The sequence below is a fragment of the Xyrauchen texanus genome, chromosome 20 (genome assembly GCF_025860055.1).
Source record: "Xyrauchen texanus isolate HMW12.3.18 chromosome 20, RBS_HiC_50CHRs, whole genome shotgun sequence".
NCBI classification, from domain to species: domain Eukaryota; kingdom Metazoa; phylum Chordata; class Actinopteri; order Cypriniformes; family Catostomidae; genus Xyrauchen; species Xyrauchen texanus.
Window position 1 is genome coordinate 8354029 of NC_068295.1, and position 21484 is coordinate 8375512.

Consider the following 21484-nt stretch of genomic DNA (forward strand, 5'->3'; position numbering starts at 1 on the left):
CCTTATCCACAGGGTTGGGCAGTAACGAAATACATGTAACGGGATTACGTATTTAAAATACAAAATATTAGTAACTGCATTCCACTACAGTTACAATTGATATCCTTGGCAAACAGAATACAGTTACATTCAAAAAGTATTTTGATTACTGAAGAGATTACTTTGCATTTTATTGTCATTTGTTTAATTTCATATTTAGTCTATTCAGTTGTTAAACATTTATCTATATAAATGATGCAATCCAATGAGCGTTTGAACAGCGGTGAAACACTTTCTTTAAGAAAAAGAAAGTTTCTTATGATGTGTTACATTCATACAATCAGACAGAGAAGTAAGGTTGGAGCAGCAGAAATATAAATAAACCTTGTGTATATTGTCTTGTGAACATTTAGCTTTACACTAAGCTAAAATGCTATTTCTAGCCTTTACATGCACATGTTACGAGGCACGATCATATTTTTTATCAAGAAAATCCACGTTAGATCATTTTTTTTTTTCTTTAGTAAGTCCTTTGATATTTGGGCAAAAATCATATTCTTGGTAATAATTTTTGTATTGTTTTCTGTTAAAATATCAAAAAATCCTTCAAATAAGATATATGTGCTTTATCTTGTTTTAGAAGCAACTGCATATGAAAAAAATCTACCAGTGCTGAAGAAGTAGTCCAAAATATTTAGATTACCTTACTGACCTTGAGTAATCTAGCGGAATATGATTTTGAGGTCATTTGATTTAATATTTAATACTTTTTTTAAATGTTGCATATTAATGTAGCTAATAATAATCCTTGAAATTATTGCATTTGTGTTCCCTTTTGTCACTCACTCAACGTTGTGTCGATGTAGTGAGACTAGGGGGCATTCTTGAGGCCAATGGGAATTGGCGAGTGGTATTTGCATGCCCCTCACCTGATATACAGGTATAAAAGTAGATCTTTAGATTTTCTCTTTGGAGCCAAACGGTTGATGGTTCAAGCTGAGTCAAGCGATTTCTATCCCTCACCTCTGCTGGATCCTTACAGTGCATTACAGCGGCTTTCTCCCCTCTCTGCACGGGTGCACTGCAGAGATCAGCCCTGGGTGCTTCAGCAGATCTAGATATATTCTAAAAGAGCATTTTCCCTCACAAAAGTGTATATTCTAAAAGAGTGGCACACATCGGAACGTCTATTTCAAGACGTGTCTTTTTAAAGATGCCTTTCTTATTGTGTGTTATTGCTGGTTGAGGTCGATACCTCTCGCCTTCTGATGGCCACGATCACTGTCTTTCGTGCCTGGGCGCCTCCCACGCGAGACATCTTTCGTGGATGCATCATGTCCTCATTGCGAGAGGCCATGAACATGGCAACGTTGCGGTCGCGGCTCGCTTTCGTAAGAAAGCGAGCCACCCCAGCGGCTCCCTGCCTTGGACATTCTAGCTACCTAATGAGTGATGTGCAAGTCCCCTCCTTTTATACCCATATGTCTGGGGTAAGGGCATGCAAATACCACTCACCAATTCCCATTGGCCTTTTATCAATGATCAGAGGTGTCTCATGCTCTCAAGAGTGACCCCTAGTGTCACTACATCGACACAACGTCTCAATCCCTCCATCAGGGAACAGAGGTTACGGAAGTAACCAGAACGTTTTTTTTTTTTTTTTTTTAAAAACACATCATTTTCTGTTTTGTGTAAGTGTCCAATAAGTGAAAGTTTCACTGTTGCAGGGGCTAAAGGCCCCGATAAAAACACACTGCTTTTTTAAGTGGGGCAAATAGATTTGTTATGAAATTTTTTAAAAGTGTGCTCACACTGACTGATCCAATTACAATGGAGATGTTATGGAATGCCATATGTGATTAAAATGAACAGAAAATGGTTATCCCTTTTCTGAAGTGGTTGCTTTGAATAAGTATTATCTTAATTTGTTAGTCAAAAGTATTTGCCTTTGTTGAAAAATTTAGCCCTCTAACTATTGTCACAATATTTACACATATAACCCCATATGTGTGAGTCTGAATGAATTTGAATCAAAACCATTTTCTGTTATTATTTCTTTCACACAATTTATGTTGCTCTATCAATATTCAATAAAAATAAATGATTTTTTTTCAATCTTGATACACTTTGTGACCAGAATTGTTTTCTTAAAGTTTTTTTTTTTCTTTCTTTCTTTCTTTCTTTCTTTCTTTCTTTCTTTCTTTCTTTCTTTCTTTCTTTATTTCTTTCGGGGCCATGACCTTTTCTTTATCCATTGTATTACACACGTCTGTACGAATTTAATATTACTACAACTTTAACCTTCTATGTAATTGGCTTACATAGAATAAACATCATTAAATCCACCATCTTGGCTCAGGGGGATGGGTTTTGCATACTCCAAATTGGATCAAAAGTATAAACATTTTCATGCTGGGTTTGGTTACAGTACGCATGGTAAAGGCAGGAAAGTCACGCAACGGTATTGTAGTTTGACTCTGCACAGAACTCCATAGAAGAACATATTCAACAAAGAAAGAAACTTCATACTGTATTATGTTTGTATACAAATCTATGTTGTTGATTGTCAGTTTTAATCAAATGACTAAGACCTACCTGCTTGTTCCACAGGGTCATGAATATTCAAGTCTTGCAGATTAAACCAAAGTTGCAATTCAATCAGGTCAATTTACATTAGCAAACAGCTATATAACATGACTCCTGTTTATTTGATCCTGAACCCAATTACAGTGGGGTTCAAAAATCTGACACCATGTTGAAAATCTGGGATTCAAAATCTAATTTAAACATGGAAATAAACTGAAAGTTTTAGGATTTAAAAAAATGTTATTTAAAGAAATTCAAAATAAATATTTAAGATTCTGCAGTTTTAGTTCACTAATCAAATAAGCACATTTTTGACATTGACCATGTGAAGATTTACTTGCTAACATGGTTCATCAGGTTAATAATAATAATAACAATAATAATCATAATAATAATAATAAAATAAAGTCATGTTTTAAATAAGAAATATTTTCACAAGTGGACATGTGAAAGACCTTTTGACCCCTCTGATTTGTGTTTACATTTATACTATGGATTTGCTTAAATGCAAACATTGTCTTTTTACTTTTTATCTCTTTTCATGGTCCATATCTTTTCCTACCATAACATTTGAAAATGATAATCCTTCTTAGTAAATAGATGTAAAGTAAATAGATGCTTTAATATTTTCTACTGGAGTCAGTGTTTTAAACAAGTTTTGTGGCCCGTTTGAATGGTTCTCACGATCAAAATTTCTGTAAATAGAATGAAGTGGACCCATAAAGGCATGTTTGGTCATGACATGTTTTGTGACTCTTGGCCAAATGAACTCAAGTGTGAATGAGTCTGGATTCTGTTTATGAGTGGACCATGTTGGCTATTTTAAGATAAACCATATGTGAACCGGAGACATGTTTCCTAAAGCCCTTTTTAGAACATTATAATTCGAATATAGATTAGTGCAGTTAATGGGAATTATTTTCTTAGTTTAATTACAGCATCTGGTCACTGTGGAATTTTTTTTTTTTTCTCCAAAAATATAGGCTAATGAATCTCACGTGGCTGTATCATTTATACATAGGATATTGGACATATGTAATGCATATACTGTCCTGTATAGGACTCTTAAAAGTTCAAACATTAGTCTATTATTTGATATTTGTATACTCTAAATCCTTCAATTTCTGTTTGGGGCATGAGAGACTCTAAATTTGTTTGCTGACATAAACAAAAGGGACTTAAAGGAATATTTTGGGTTCAATACAAGTTAAGCGCAATCAACAGCATTTGTGGCATAATGTTGATTACCACCAAAATTTATTTTGACTTGTCCCTCCTTTTCTTTAAAAAATGAAGAAGCAAAAACTTAGGTTACAGTGAGGCACTTACAATGGAAGAAAATAAGGGTACATTTTTGAAGGGGTTTATGCTTGTGTATAAGTTTATCTGTAAAGTTATTTAAATTGAGGTTTTTACAGTCATTTTAGCAATTTAGGGTTTTAATATTGAATATAATTTTACACAGAAAAGGATAGTGATTTTATCACACTAATATCACTAATTACATCTTGTGGCTATACTTTTGAATCCCTTTGGTTGAGGTGTTTACACCTCAAATAACCACATTTGTATGTGGTTTCTGTGATCCGATCACAAAACATTTTAGACCCCGTTTAGACCTGTATTTAGGGCTGACCACATGATCTGATCACCCAAAATGCATCTTAATACCAGGTGGAAATGGGGCCTTTGTGTTCTATGAAAGAAAGCCATATGGAACAACATAATGGTGAGTAAATAATGACATCATTTTCATTTTTGGGTGAACTATCCATTTAAAAGGGAAAGTAAGTTAAATTTGAATTTACTATTATTCTTTTTTCTCATAAATCATTGGGAATTCTGAGACCCCAAACCTACATAAGACATAAAGGGATATTAAATACTATGACAGGGCAAAAGATCTTCAATAAACATATTTTATTTATATATTTTGACAAAAATAATATTCAGACACAAACATTTCCATAATAAAATAATGCTCTTTTACAGAAAAAATATTAACAAATCCAAAATATGCAATAAACACATTCAAAGAAGGAAACAAACATTATTGACCCTGTCATTAACAACAATATAAAGAGAGCAACAACAGTGGAATGCTCTGGTATGTTCTAGCTGTGTTCTATACACCCAAAACCGATTTGATCTCTTCAGAAGACATGGATTAAACCACTGGAGTCATTCAGATTACTTTTATGCTGCCTTCATGTGCTTTTTGGAGCTTCAAAGTTTTGGTCACAATTCACTTGCATTGTATGGACCTACAGTGCGGAAATATTCTTCTAAAAATCTTTACACACTCTTTACAATTTAACATTGATTTCCACTATTGATGGGTTTGCAAGCTGAACCGCAGCACTGTGAATAAGTGATCAGTCAACATAAAATGTACAGCACGAGTGCACATACTGAGAGCAACTCACTACATTTGAAGTCTGTCCTTCATCTTGATTAAACTCTCTTTAGTATGTTTTACACAAAGTACAATATAATAATCTGCAAATGTGGAATGACTTAAATAAAAGTCTGTTTTCTCTCAACACAATATGTATGTATATATACACTCATAACCACACATATACATTTATATAAATAATATTATAGAGCATGGAACCTTAATTAAAAAAACTAAAATTAATTGTATGTACATTTATTAATATAACAAAGAGGTTTGTCCCTGTCCAAAATAATTTGTCACTCATCATGCTCAATATTAATTAGTCAGCTAGCAGCACAAAGGAATCACTGTACACAGAATTTACAGTTGTCACAAAAGTATTTAGACACTTAAATATGCACAAATTTCACTGCATTAAATAACAAAATGTCAAAGCAAGTAGCGTTTTCTAATAACACCACTTTTCTTAGCTATCAATTAACTCATTTTACTTCCATTAAGAGTCAAAATATTGTTTGTCTTCATTTTGGAAAGGATATATTGTTTAATATTTAAAATCTAACTAAATTATTTTATAAAATGTTTTGCTTAAAATCTGTGCTTGTGCTATCATTCTTTACAACAAACACTTGATTTGATATTTTATTATCTAATGCAATGACACTGATATATTTTAAGGGAGGTTTTCCAAATGCTTTTTAGGGCCAAAGTAGTGTTGAATAGCAATGGAAGAAATTTGATTTAGAGAAGTGAGCTCATGTGTGGTGTACATGTGTGCCGTAATGCTCAAATGAAGAACCAGATATTATGGACATTAAGGAACAACACACCAATGGACAACATATGAGAACATTTCCTGAGCTCATTTACAAACTCTATTTAATCTACAATTCTTCATCAACCAAAAATGGTACCTTCAAAAACTCCTTTATCTTTCCTTTCAGCCTTCAATATCATCTGAGCTAAAATGGGATGTCAAACATGTAAACATGATCAAAATGGAGCGGTATTTATAAGAGCACCAATGAATATTGAAGTGAAATGCATAAAGGTGTGTTTGTACCAGATGTTTGTGTGTTGAGACACTTGTATGTATTATACGATCCCTTTTAATTCAAGAAACAAAATATAAGTATGTTTTTGTAAATATTTGTGCCTTCCCATATTCTCTTCATTATCGTACAGTTACATTTCATCAAGCAGCAACTGAAGAAAAAAATACACATATAGCAAAGAGTAAAGAGAAAGCCTCTTCCAGGGCTTGTTTTAAGTTTATAGAAAAGTCTGCAAGTTATGATGACACAGACTTAGAAGTGGAGGTTTAGATTTACTATGCTGTGATGAAGAAGAAAGACTAGGGATCAAGATTTGGCCCTGTGCCCCGTGAGGGCTTTAGCCCTCTGTATCAGATGCAATTCAGATGACTTTGTGATAGATCTGCACAATGTGATTTAGCTGGATCAGCATCCTTTGTTGGTCCTGTATTCCTAACTCAAACCCTAACAATTACCTACCCCTAAAATCCGAGGGACATAGGCTGAAAATAATTTTTTCAAGCCCCAAACTTAGCGCTATACCCAACGTTAAAATCTGATTACTTGGTAGGAATTTTGCTTTAGGACTAACAAGGATCTTGATCCAGAAACATTAGCCTTTGGTTTTAAGCTTACGATGATCCTCAACATCAGGTTCTGATTCTGTCTGCTGTGCACAAGTAAAGAATCGTAAGGCATATTCCCCCAAAATCAAAAGCAACAAACAACAAAAACGGCCATGACAGCAATAACAACACAAACAACTGACAGAAAATACATTCACTTTCCACAAGTCAAGCTCTTCTTGCGGAAAAAAAGAGGAGAAATGTTGTTGAAAGGATTCAGTGCAACCCTTGCTTGAACGAAGGGCGGGTTTTTTTCCACGTGTCTGTGGAGTTCTAAAAAAGAGGAATGCAACGAGGGGTTGATGCATTGAACAGAAGATCTTCTGAGGTCGGTCAGTGTGTGTTATCTACGGCAGGCGTAAGCATTAATATTTTTGATGACATAGAAGCCGATGGAAACGGGTGGCATAGCTATCGTTCTTCCTGCCCTGAGTGTCCGGGGTTTGAGCTCTGGGAACGTCTCATTGTCCACCATAATCAAAGGCTCACCGTTCAGCTGCACAGACCTGTAGAGCAAATAGACATGTGTTATGATCCTGTAGGAGATGGGATAGACATAATATTAACATATCACATGTCACACTATCCACTTCAAACAGAATCCTCTATTCCTTATAAGATCATTTATTTTTAAATGTAATATTTTTATTGGTATTTTTAATGTCCACAAAAAAAAAAAAAAAAAAAAAGGATACTTGTTACATTGCTTACTGACCATGAAAATAAAACTTAAATACTTGATGTACGCATAAAACAATGTGTTAATTATAACAATGAGGAGAAAATAAAATACATAAAATAAAAAATAAAGATATATGTTAGTCTGCATTTAATCAGCCATCAGCACATTAAGGAAACACACCAGAGCTTTCACTAATTCCAAAGAGAATTAAAGTGATAGTTCACCCAAAATTGAAAATTCTCTCATCATTTACTCATCCTCATGCCATTCCTGATGTGTATGACTTTCTTTCTTCTGCAGAACACAAACAAAGATTTTTTAAAAGAAGATCTCAGCTATGTATGTCCATACAATGCAAGTGAATGGAGACCAAAACTTAAAAATTCCAAAAAAACACATAAAGGCAGCATAAAAATAATGCATATGACTCCAGTGGTTTAATCCATGTCTTCTGAAGTGATCCAGTTGATTTTGGGTGAGAACAGACCAAAATGTAATTTTTTACTGTACATCTTGCCATGGCAGTCTCTATACACGATCATGATTTCAAGCTCAATTACATTTATAGAGCTTGATGCAAGCAACAAGCTCTTGGATAATGATTGCCAAAGAGAGTGCAGATGTCTTGATTTATAAGGAAAACGTTGTTATATTTTGGTCTGTTCTCATCCAAAACTGATTGGGTCCTTCTCCATCGGAGACATTTTGATTACTTATATGCTCCTTTTAAGTGCATATTTGAGCTTCAAAGTTTTGGTCACCATTCACTTGCATTGTATGGACCTACAGAGCTCAAATATTCTTCTAAAAATCTGTTTGTGTTTTGCAGAGGAAAGACATTATACACATGTGGGATGGCATGAGAGTGAGTAAATAATGAGAGAATTAAACATTTGGGGTGAACTATCCCTTTAAAAGTCTCTTCCCACATTTCATTGAATAATTTGTGTTTGTCACAGATCAAAATGCTTTTAATTGCAATATGCTTTCAGCTAAATAAGCAATTAAGTTTAAATCAAATATCAGTCCAAGTCGCATTTTGGACTGAGAGTGGTTTAAGGGCCAAGTGTGTTTGCAAAAACGATAACTACCTGAACATGCAGTAGAGGGCGCTATAGCTGCATAATCAACCCAAGAGAGACCAGAGACCCCTAGTATGAGACAAGATCCATTGTCAGAATGGAATATTGCCATACTGCTTATTGCATACTAGTAGTATAAGTATACACTGGATGCTGTAATGCTAAATGTGTTCATGTGTTCAAATGTGAAAATGGTTAATATGCCTATTGTTATCACAGATGAAGCCCTATAATGACGCATTGTAGTAAGAAAAAAAAGGAGAAAAAAAACTATTAAAAAGGTAGTTAAACTACAGTCAAGCTTTCCTTTCGAAAAAGTTATTAGATAGACTAAGCTACTACCATAAAGTAGACTAGTTAACTGCAGCTGCGTAAGGGGGCAATACTGTACCTTGTTAAATATAGTTATAACTATTCCGATATAATCTACAGTAATTAGTGTCATGTTTTTCCTGGCACAAAACAATTGTTACTGGTTATCGTATGCAACATGACATAAAAAGTGTTATAGCATTTTCTCACATCATGCATCTACTTTATTGATGTAGCTCATTGGTGGAACGACATACATTAGCAGTATTTTGAAAACAGCTGAAAAATATATTTACTGTAGACTAATTACTTAGTAGCCTCACGTTACTCCCCAACACTGGATGCCACAGTCTGAACCGATCAGGAAGCTGAGTTTGCTCTGGGCCTGAAAGCCTTTTGACCCACAGTGTGACAGCACGCATCAGACACGACAGTGAGGATCAAGGGATTGTTGATCTTTACAATCACCTCTTCCCTCGGGGGGGATTTACGCTCAGGAATTCAAAGCAGACAGAGGTATGTAAGAACACAGCCATTGGTGTTTTGCTTTGGGCCTCTGCAGCGGAAGATCTTCATTTCTATAATGTAAATTTAATTAAGGTCTACTGATAGTTTCATATGCCGCAGCCGCTGGCTACAGATGTAGGTAGGTATGAGTTTGAGATATGATGACCTGAAAAGGCAAACCCTTCAAGAGATACCAAAACATCTGAGATGATCATACAGTAGCTCTAGGTTTAAAAAGTGTCATGCCTTTCTCAGACTCAAAGACACCACTGAGATCAACCTAAAAATTACACTTCATCATTAAATAGCTTTTCAGACTTAAAAAACAAACAAAAAAACTACAAAAGTAACTTTGCTACAGACCAATTCTATGCCGTCTTTATAACCGGCCAGAAATGTTTGGACACACTTGACTGAATTAATGCCTTTCATGATCCTAACAACCTTTCGAAAATCAGATAATTAAATATGAGAATGTTCAAGAGTGTCCTTGAACTATATCAAGTCAAGTCATTTTTATTTGTATAGCACATTTCACAACACAAATCGCTTCAAAGCCGCTTTACAGAAAATGATTCTGTACAATCTGTAATATATAAATAATATATAGAATATCAGTAACTATATAAAATGTTCCTGATAATGTATATGATAATTCAAATGTTATTTGATTACAATTTATCTGATACACAACAATTTTAATATTTTGTATGTCTCTATTTACACTTATTTGTATTGTTATATTATGTGTTGATGCATCCTTTGTAAGTGCTTTTGTATTTTGCTTTTAAAATGTAAAGAGCTATGAGGAGTAACCTTTAAAGGAGCTATATAAAATGATCATTGTTACTTAATAATTTTGGTGAGATACTATAGGAAAAGTCACTTCTAAATTGAGATGTTGATGTTAATACAGGTACATATATATCTATATTCTAAAAGACTTTACACATCTACTAGTATTATAACATTCTTGAATAGTTATTAAGGAAATATTTCAACTAATTTAACTCACGACTACTGAGTCTAAATATTTACTATTTAATTATTATTATTATTGAATGACTGAATAATAACCAGTGAATTATAAACTGCATAGCTAAAGTAGAGGCTTACAATTCTTGAATGAGAGAAACATGATGCATGAGGACAGATTCACTAAACATTGTGGGGAAAATTCTAACCTTGAAAACAGCAACTCTGTCGAGTCTGAGAGTGTTTAAGAGTGACCCCACAAAATGAGCATTTAATTTCCCTGCATATGCGTTACAGAGGATTTAAGCATTGGAATGCGTCATGAGTAACTTTATAGTCTGCCTGTATATGTAACTTACTGAATTTGGTGTGGAACACACTGATTCGGCCCATATGGAGCTGCGGGCATTTCTGAAGAGACAAATATTCTGCATGTTTCAACATTTCTGACTGCTGAGAGAAAAATATATAGTGGTATTCACTACACTAGGGCCTTATGAAATCCATTTATTTATTTTTTTCCAAAATTCTGTTTTATTTTTCCCATATTCCATGTTTTTCATTTCATTTTCTCTGAATTACGGGTTTTAAAGTTGAATTACATTTTATCATTAAAAAACTGTTTATTCAAATTGATTAATATAATTTTAATGAATTTTTTATTTTTTTATTTATATTCAACATACCACTGCATAATTTTTTATTAAATGAAGAGCATCTATACTGATCCTCACATCACTATACAAAACCAAAAATGTTAGTTTAGTATTATTATTATTATTGTATTTGTTTATTTATTTGGTCAAATGCAGTGCTGCAAAGTAGAGTATCACAGTATTAATGAAAGCAGTGATGAAACTCTTGCTTAAGATATTGCTTCGCCTGTGTGATCATAACTGGAAGATATTCAGAGTTGGAGTTACAACGTGCTATTTTCATGTTGTCATAATTATGTTATACGATCAAACATTTAAAAATAAAATATTACTTGCTTTGATGAAGATAAAAAACACTCTTATTTACATATTTTGAATGAATGATATGTACACTTTTCTGACACAACACTCTTGTCAACACTCTCTTTTACATAGAGAACCGGGGACTCTCCTAAATCACCACCAGTTACAAGTATATTTTAATATGATTACTCAAATGTTTTATTGACTATTAATGTTTGTGTTGTATTGTATTATCAATTTAAGAGGTAAAAACTCATGATACTGCTGATTCGAGTTTTATGTAAGACTTAATTATTTTTACATTATTAATCTTGTCATCTTGAAATCAATTATGAAAAGTTTCTTCAATGATATCGAAGATGAGACAAAAAATCTGCATCATGAAGATTATTAGATTATGTTATTAAAGCATACTGTTGAGTAAAATATGACGATAAAGATGAAACTGCAAGATATTAAACAGAAGAAGAAACATCTGGATAATGTGTAAATAAAAGAAGATATTAGATATGGATTTGTGTAATCCATTAATTCAATGTGTTGGGCATTGCTCCACTTGAGCTGCATTTATGGAACATTTTATATCTTTACAACAAAATGAATGAATATGTGAACTTGAATGAAATGATGGGCTAGTCAGAATAATCGTAAGTTGCATTGCATAACTTACATTGAGTATACACCGTTTCCATAAGAAACACACTACATGCAATGTAATATACTTTCACAGAAGTCTCTAAAGCTTGAAGAATTTAGAGTACAGTTGGCTAACTTCTAAAAAGTAGCTAATACTTCAGACTATACATTAATGTTTCAGGAGCTCGGGTTTTTCACAACAAGGACAGTAGGATGTGTACATGTATGTTTGGTACGTTTACATTAGAAAATGTTTATAATTTGTTTTTCCAAATATTTGAATATTTGATTAAAGTTTGACACTTTTTTGTTAATTTTGCAGGTCATCATCAAATAAAATATATTATTTTCGTTGCCAAAAATTTGGTCATTTTTGTAAAACTGATTAAAATGTATGAATATAACATGATGAAATATTGACTATTTTTAAAGGCCATTTTTGTCAAAAGACTAAAAAATGAACACGGCAGTTGAGAAAGCAGGTGAAACTGTAGGCCTAATAACACTGTAAACTAAAAACATAAAATGAGCAATAATGAGAATAAAGGAGCATGAAAATATTATGGACAAGTAGTCAATTTCAAAAGTCATACATATTAGTAAACATGCACAGTAACTTCCACTGACAATGGATCATGATAAACACACGAGTAATGTTCGGTTCAGAAAACATTACCCCTACCAGACAACATACTGTATCCAGTTCCAAGCATTATAGCAGGTAAACAACTTTGCCAAACGGATAACAGATAAACATCCACCCAGACTGCAGTGATGTCATCCTGAACTGTGCGATTGTGGCTAACTGAACTGAACAGCATCCTCAGCCGGAACACGTGTCAGCCGGCCCTTCTTTCCTGTGTTTACGGACATGACGTCATGGTGCAAAGAGGAAAGACATGAGCCAGCGATTTTGCGCCAAATCCGACCCGACAGCTCAAAATACATATATATATATTTTATATGCTTACCGAAATGAATAGGGGTAAGTTAAGGACATCGCTTTGAACAATGATTGTTTTTGTTGGCAATTTGTTCATTGTTAACCAAAAGAATCTTACATAGTGCAGCTTTAATAATGCAGTTAGTATATAAGAAGTTGATTCTCCCATTAACTTACTGTTGAAGCATGCAGCTCATGTGGGCTATTTGTTAAATTAAATCTCAGCCTTTTGTGGTTTAATCAAACTAAGACATTTCACGATTTTAATTTGGTTAATTGTGCATTTATAGATTAATTTCATCCCAAACACGTCAAATTATGTCACATTCCACATTAACGTGGAAATCATAGGGCCCTACTAGACTAATTAACCCAAAGGACCATCTTAAAACAGCTGAAATGAGAGGAAAGTAATTGACTGAGTTTATGGAAAAATAACCTAGGTGAAATCTGTTTTTTGGGCTTTATGAGCTATTTTCTTTCAAACATTTCTTTGGAAACATGAAAAAATGGAAGTGCGAAGCACTTTACATAAAGTTATTTTTTTCCATATATTTATAAATATCAAGCCTGGCAAGTGAGCGGTTTAAGATTATTAACCGTGGGAATGGGTCTGTCAAAACACGCATGATTATGGGTTTGTTTTCATACTGGCCTATGATAGATTGCTCACTTTGATATAACTGGCAATTACTCTCTGCTTCTTCAGAATATGCCTGTCTATGTTTTTGTCTTATCAGCATTTGCTTTAGCAGAACCCTTCAGTTCAGTTTTCCTAATGCATAAGGATTTAAGAAGGCTATAGACTTATTTAAAGAGGTTCTATTACACTGATAAACAACATAATCATGATGTTTTCAAAGTATCACGCTAAACTCCCAATAACAGACCTCAAGCTCATATAGAGGTGACCCTCTGGATCCCAGATTTTTAGAGAGTAGAGAAAAAGTTGTTGAAATTCAAGCTGAAAGCATCTAACAAAACTCTTGCCAACATCTGCCTCGAAGGAAGTTGAACTTCACTGTACACTCAAACGTTCAAATTGGGTTTATTAAACAAATTCAACTGGATTGTCTATATTTAATGGACTTTTTTATCTTTTGTTCTTGGTGTACAATTATCCTGAGTGGAAAACTCAAAACAGAACACTCACTGTGTGTTTTTGTCTGTTGTTAGTATGTGTTTCTTAACAGCCAAAACAGTAAAAATACAATCTGTGAAACAGTGAAATAATGTACTTCTGACAGGCAATAGAGATTGAATCTCGTGTCACTTAATGAACAAGGAATAAAAAATTTTTTTACATTAATTCCTGCTACAGGGTTGATAAAACTAACCTGTAGTTTATAGAAAACTATAAACAAATGGGATATAGTTTAAAACATTAAATAGGAACATATTAACAGCTGAAAACATAACTGGCAAAGCTTCAACTAGGTGAATACAAAGTCTGGTTTATTTGACCACAGGGGTAATGATAGGCGCTAAGAATGTAGGCATGTTTGTTTCAGCTGTACTCTGGCTTTAGCAGGCAAGCGAGCGCCAATAAGATCTCCATACAATGGTGAGAGAAAATCCTCATAGCCCATTTAAAGGTTTGAGGGGATAAAAGGACCATGTGCTGTTTTTTTATTACCCATGTCTCTCTTTTGCCCTTTCCACGGCCATTCAGCTGGTTAGGCTAGTGCCAGTGAAACGGGATCCTCCATTGATGAATATTTTGACAGAAAACATTTAGCTCAGCTTTGTGTTTGTAGACGGTCATAGAGCAGCAGTTTTATCTCTGATCAGTTAATATGTTTAGTAAAGTAACAACACTCCCGTGATGATTATTGAAGTAAACTGAGAACAGAAGCATAAACCACGTTCTTAAATGAGGCTCAGATATCTGTGATAGCTAATATTACGTTTATATAATGATAACATAATAGTTTTGGTAATATAGATAATAGTAATATGGTAAAATATATTCTTATTAATATTAATAATAGAAGTACTAGTGGAGGTTGTAGTAGCATTTTGGTAACACTTTACAATAGGTTGCATTTGTTAATATTAGCTAACAACATTAGTTAACATGAACTAACAATGAACAATATTTGTCAGTATTGGCTAGTGTTAGTTTCAACATATAGTCATATAATTATTATTTTATTTTTATGTTAACATTAGTTAATGCACAATGAACTATCAGGAACTCACAATAAACAATTGTATTTTTATTATCTAGCATTAACAAAGATTAATAAATGCTGTAATAAAATATATTGGTCATTGTAAGTTCATGATACCTAATGCATTAACAAATATTTACAAATGGAACCTTATTATATATAAATATTAAAGTGATATCACAATTTCTATAATTGAACCATTATTATAATAATATTATAACAATATTTATAAATCATTGCTCTTAACTGGTTGGGGTTCAGGACACAGATTTTATATTGGACATCAAGTAGCGACCATTACTGAACAAAATTGTTTACAAGAGTAACATGATTGTCCATAAAAAATAAATATGTACAAATATCAAATGTAATATTATTACAGAATAATTACGTTTATATTATAGTATATTAAAATATAAATAATATTACTATAAATTATTATAGAAAGTATTAATTATTAAAAATATTTATATTATTATTTACATAATGTTTAATATTATAAAAGTATAAACTGACAATTTTTGAACGCATAAGCAACAGCAGAAGTGTGACTTACAAGCCTAAGAATAAACACTTGCATTGATTGCACTGATATTGCATTAGAATTAGCCATAATGCCACGTCACTAATGAATTTGTCTTAAAATACAGAAGAGTTTTATTGGATGCACAGCCTTTGAAGTCAACAACAAAAGCATGGTATGCACTTTTTCCTCATTTTTAAAAATGTATATAAAATGAAATAATTTATTTTAATATCCTATTTAATAACTATAAACAATTCTATGGTTAGTTGCATTTTATTATTTGCACAAAATTCATTTTAATTAATCAGTTTCCCTTTAACAAATGCATTTGAGATGCTTCGGAAATAGATTGCATATGGCATATATTTGTGTATTTCATATATGATTATGAACTTACATGGAGTGAAGTCCATCTGTGCCGAAGGGCTGTAACAGGTACTGGTGAACGGTTTTATTTCGTAACGTCCCAGCCAGCTTGATTTTCTTTCGTGAGCGATGCAGGTTGATGATGTAGATCGTTATGGATCCTCTGACATATTCGTGACTGCAAAGAAGTGAAAAGAATCCATAAAAAATTTACCACACGCCAACTTACTTAGCTTAAAATTTTCATATTATTTCAAATATTTTTTTATTTAAAATTGCATCGTAAACAGTCAGAAAGCATAGAAAAAACAATTTGTGCAATGCTTACATTTGTAAAAGGATTCAAAACCTTTTTATGCTCCTGTAGCTTATCAGGAAAAGCAGGGCACAAGCAATGATAAAAAGTATAGCCTCAATCTGCCAATTAAATGTCAAATGAATATGTGCTTTTGCATTACTACTGCTGTGTTAAATCTCAAGTTTTTCAATTACTTGCTGCTGATTCAATACACTAAAATCACATCAGATCACAATCAAGCCATTTGAAAGACATATTGACAGATAGTGAAGCTGAAACGTGTCTAAATCTCCTAATTAACCTTATGATTTTCAATATATATTCTGTTTTCTCACATTATCTGGCAGATGTTCGCATAAGCATCAAGACTTTTCCAAGAATTCCATTTACAAGAGACAATGTGTTACATTTTATAAGAGTCAAATTTTATTTTAATATACAACCAATTGATGAAGCATATAAGCAAGGGAGGCCCGGGACTACGTCATGTAAAAGAGATGATTGTTTTCATATAACAACTGTAAAAGCATTACCTCCCACCCAAATTCACAAGGGTAACAAAATTTTTATATGTGTTGGATGATTGTGCTTATATTACAGTGACTCCAACACACTGGTCCTTCATTTCAGGAGAAAACTGCTGAAGAGCCGGCTTTAGGGAATATTAACTTAAGATAAGTATCTGGCAACATGATTATGCAAACATGATAAAATCCAATAAGGATTCTAACGTGAAGGCAAGGAAAACACAGCTGTAGTGAATACCACATGTTGTAAAAGGGCAACAGCACAGGTCAGAGATTAGCTTTGGTCTGAAAGGTCTGTTAAAAATGTTACCAGTCATAAGTAACATGGACCATGTGCATCTTTACACCTTGCCGTGCAGTGAATAAAGTTTAAGGGACTGTAACAATCGAACAAATGGCAAAAACATGGGGTAAAACACAGGAAAAGACAAACCAAGTCTTTATAATAAAAACATGTCATGTGATACATATGTGGTGTCTCAGTTTAAATAGACCTTGGTAACTTGGGTAGATATTTTCCAGAAGGGCGCATTAGATCAGACGAACAGATCGAAAAATGATAAACACTGTCCTATGCTTTGAAACAATGCCTTTCCTGCATTCGCATGGGGAACGTAAACATGTAATCCTTTGTTTGATGTCAACGAATGGTCCTGGGGTAAAGTAGACCGAAGAAACCACTTAAAGCACCAAAAAATGGAGGCATGTTTTTTATAAGAACTGTTGTGATGGATTAGCTAAGATACAGAAAACATGTATAGGACTTGCTTGACCGGCCAAAACAAGAAACCTGAAAGCGGCTGGAAAGATGAGACCAGAATGTATAAACAGGCAAAGCAAATGCAATGACCTGAAGTAAATATTTTTTAGTTGTAGACCAGCTGTTATGAGTTGTTGAATGTGGCCCTTTAAACTTATATACATATATATACATTCACTGAGCACTTTATTAGGAACACTATGGTCCTAATAAAGTGCCAGATGTGGTCTTCTGCTGCTGTACCCCATCTGCCTCAAAGTTCAACATGTTGTACATTCTGAGATGCTATTCTGCTCACTACAAATGTACAGAGTGGTTATCCGAGTTACCATAGCCTTTCTGTCAGCCTGAACCAGTCTGGCCATTCTCCGTTGATCAACAAGGAACGTTCATCAACAAGGCGCAGAACTACCACTCACTGGATGTTTTTTTGTTTTTGGCACCATTCTGAGTAAATTCTAGAGACTGTTGTGCATGAAAATCCCAGGAGATCAGCAGTTATAGAAATAATCAAACCAGCCCGTCTGGTACCAACAATCATGCCATGGTTGAAATCACGGAGATCACATTTTTCCATTCTGATGGTTAATGTGAACATTAAATGGAGCTCCTGACACATATCTGCACGATTCATGCATTGCACTGCTGCCACATGATTGGCTGATTTGATAATCGCATGAATAAGTAGGTGTACAGGTGTTCATAATAAAGTGCTTAGTGAGTGTGTATGATAACTATGTTTCAAAACAATGTGAGAGAATTATTTAAATGGATCTAATCAATTTCAAATCAATGCATAAACTGCAGTTTTAGGGATTAACTAATTTAAAGTAGCATACATAATAAAAATGTTTAGTGGTGTTTTGATAACAGTGAGCTACAAACAACTTTACAGCTTAGTGAACTCTGGAAATTATTAAACAATCTCTTATAGTGCAGGTAAGTCACTAATAGCAAGTAAGTCATTTTAGGAATTCAGTTATTTTATTTAGTGATTTAATTGATTTTTTTCACAGACTGTGCTGCATTTTACGCCATCTTTTGCTAAATAAACACGTAACACTATGTTTTTAACTTAGTTTTATGAGGGAACAAGAAGAGGTCCCAGACACTGCTGAAGCTTGCAAAGAATAAGACATTTAGTAATGACATTTATCAGGCATTTATGACACATTTTTACATAAATGCCTGACAAAGGTCGTAGGACCAAAACTTTACTGTGTTGCTAAACAAACTATTCTTTGCAAGCTGCAGCAGTGTGCAGACATTTTTAATTTAAAAATATTTTTATAAACAGCTTTAATTTAAACAGCTTGCCCTTTTTAAATAGATCTCTTTTTCTACTTTTTAATAGCTTGACTGTAGTTTAGTAGCTTAGTAGTTACGCTCCTTAGCTTGTTGTTTGGGAAGCTATAGTCCCAAAGTAGCTAGTTTCTTTATATATATATTTTTACATTTATGTACTTTTGCAGGAAAATGTCTGTCCTAATGGAGAAATCCTGAAGCCAGGGGCCTGTAGTAGGAATGACACAGAACTGTAACTGAGCTGAGAGATACGACGATCTGTGAACCGTAAACCTACACTGCTGGTGAAAAGCTGGCAGGTCCCGCTCACATCATTCTGGGGTAATAGATAATCATCAAAGGGAATGATGGCACTTTTTATCTGGCCTTGGTACAGACCTTCCTATTGTCCCTTATTCCCACTCCCCCCACCTAAAGCAGCCTTCTCACCTGCAGGAGCCTCTGGTGCCTTTCAACGCCTCTCACACTGTAGAAAGAGCCTGCGTATTCTTGACAATTAATACTTGTTAAATTTTATGGGCTCTCACTCTGAAAGAGTGGCTGTCTGGACTCTCTAATTTATGTGTTTTAGAATGAGCAGGTATGCATTAAATCCTCCACTACGGGTGCATTCTCAAGTGACAAGGGTCTGTGTGGAGATAATGCTACAGGTCTTTGATGTCATTTCTGTATTGTTATAAAACACATACATACATACAGTACGAACTATTATAACATGGCACAATTTACACTCACTGAGCACTTTATTAGGAACAATATGGTCTTAATATGTGCCTGACGTGGTCTTCTGCTTTTGTAGCCCATCAGCCTCAAGGTTCGACGTGTTGTGCATTTTGAGATGCTATTCAGCTCTATTCAACATATAAATTATAAACTACACTTAGAAATAACACTACAATTATAAAGAGTATATATCTGTGTTACTGTAGCCTTTCTGTCACCACAAACCTGTCTGACCATTCTCCGTTGACCTCTCTCATCAACAAGGCATTTTCATCCGCAGAAATGCTGCTCACTGGATGTTCTTTGTTTTTGGCACCATTCTCTATACACTCTTGAGACTGTTGTGCATGAAAATCCCAGGAGATCAGCAGTTACAGAAATACTCAAACCAGCCCGTCTGGCACCAACAATCATGCCATGGTCGAAATCAATGAGATCAAATTCTTTTCCCAATTCTGATGGTTGATGTGAACATTAACTGAAGCTCCTGAACCATATTTACATGATTTTATGTATTGCACTGCAGTCACATGATTGGCTGATTTGATAATCACATGAATATGTAGGTACACAGATGTACGTAATAAAGTGATTAATGAGTGTATATGATAACTATGTTTCAAAATAGAGTGAGCTGCCTACCTAGACAGTATTTTAAGGCCTCATAGGTGTACTCAGTCCTGACGCATGCACTTTATGCTGCCTTATTAAACAGTGGGGCCACAACAGGGTTCTAAGGGGTCGGCAGAAATACATTTATTTCAGACATTAGAAATTTGACAATTTTCATTCTATTATCTAAAGGCTACAAATACATTGAGTTGAGTTGATATTTTTATGTTTATATGTAAAATATTGTGCAAGAAAAAGTTTCGCTATCAACTTAATACAAAGTCAATATTTTCAGATAATATTTTCATTAACAATAACATATTAATAAGATATTAATTTATTTTGGCTGCAGTACAGTGGCAATATTGAAGCTTATTTAATTTAGCAAACAACATGTTGCCTTAATAATGTCATGCCTACTATTTTTCTCTCACTGTATAAAAGTCTTTATACATTAAATTATGTATTTTATAATGGGTCTTTATACATAAAAATATATAGCTACTTTTATATTTCAGGAAAGGGGTCCCTCACAAGCAGACTGTCATATTTTGGGATATTTTGGAAAACCCTGTTCTATGTTAAAAATGTTGGCCAAATTCTAAGTCAACCTCACATAATACACTATATCATTAATAGTTATAGTACTCACTAAACTACTACTAGCTCCTTGAAAAAAAAACAATATCCAAGGTGATGGATGAGGCGAAAAAAATGTTCATTCAACTCTGAAAAGTAGTTATAAATACATGTTTGATCTAATTAACAATGCACTATTTTACCTTATTTTTGTGTGCGCTAAGTCATTTTATGTTTATTTGTGTATCGTGTAGTTAGCTTTGCAACACACTAATGTCAAACTCCAAATTCACAAATAAATTGTGAATCTCTCTCTATGGATGGATGGATGGATGTATGGATGGACGGATGGCTGGATGGGTGGGTGGACAGATGGATGGATGGGTGGGTGGACAGATGGATGGATGGATGTATGGATAGAACCTACTTGTGAAAGCTGGTGCAGTGTGCATAGATGCGGAGTTTGTCTCTGATCACTCGTCCAGGGCGTGGTTTTCTCTGGAGGCCTGCGACATGCACTGCAAGCACCCTGGGGCCCACCAGACGTTTAAAGAGCAGAGATAACCAGTAATCCTACAATGCCAACACACAGAATACATGTTACAAAATACAAGGAATCACTGAGCCATCTTTACTGGATCTAGGCCATGTCAACACACATGTTAGGTTAAGCCATTCTGCCATGGAGACCTGCTAATGTGATGCAACTTTGCACAAGAAACATGATTCATGCAAGATGATTCTGGTTTACATTCACAGGGCAGATGTGGCATTTCTTTGCCAACAAAAATAAAACTGATTCCAGCATCCTTCATCTTTCAAATTAGTTTTAATTTTAGACTTGTTCAACTCTGCTCTGAAATTGAAGATGGAAGGTGTAAAAACAAATAGG

The 21484-nt window shown here is 34.0% G+C and overlaps 1 protein-coding gene across 1 annotated transcript in view; it reads right to left on the minus strand.

Annotated features, from left to right (window-relative positions):
- Positions 1-4521: 4521 nt before the first annotated feature.
- The window catches only part of LOC127660898 (inactive heparanase-2-like), an 80741-nt gene continuing 63778 nt past the window's right edge, over positions 4522-21484 (minus strand). The window contains exons 10-12 of the mRNA XM_052151368.1: positions 21020-21165; positions 15820-15966; positions 4522-7132 (exon numbers count right to left, since the gene is read on the minus strand). Of these exons, the coding sequence (XP_052007328.1) occupies positions 6970-7132; positions 15820-15966; positions 21020-21165 (456 nt within the window). The 3' untranslated portion in view covers positions 4522-6969. The remainder of the gene's footprint in view (positions 7133-15819; positions 15967-21019; positions 21166-21484) is intronic.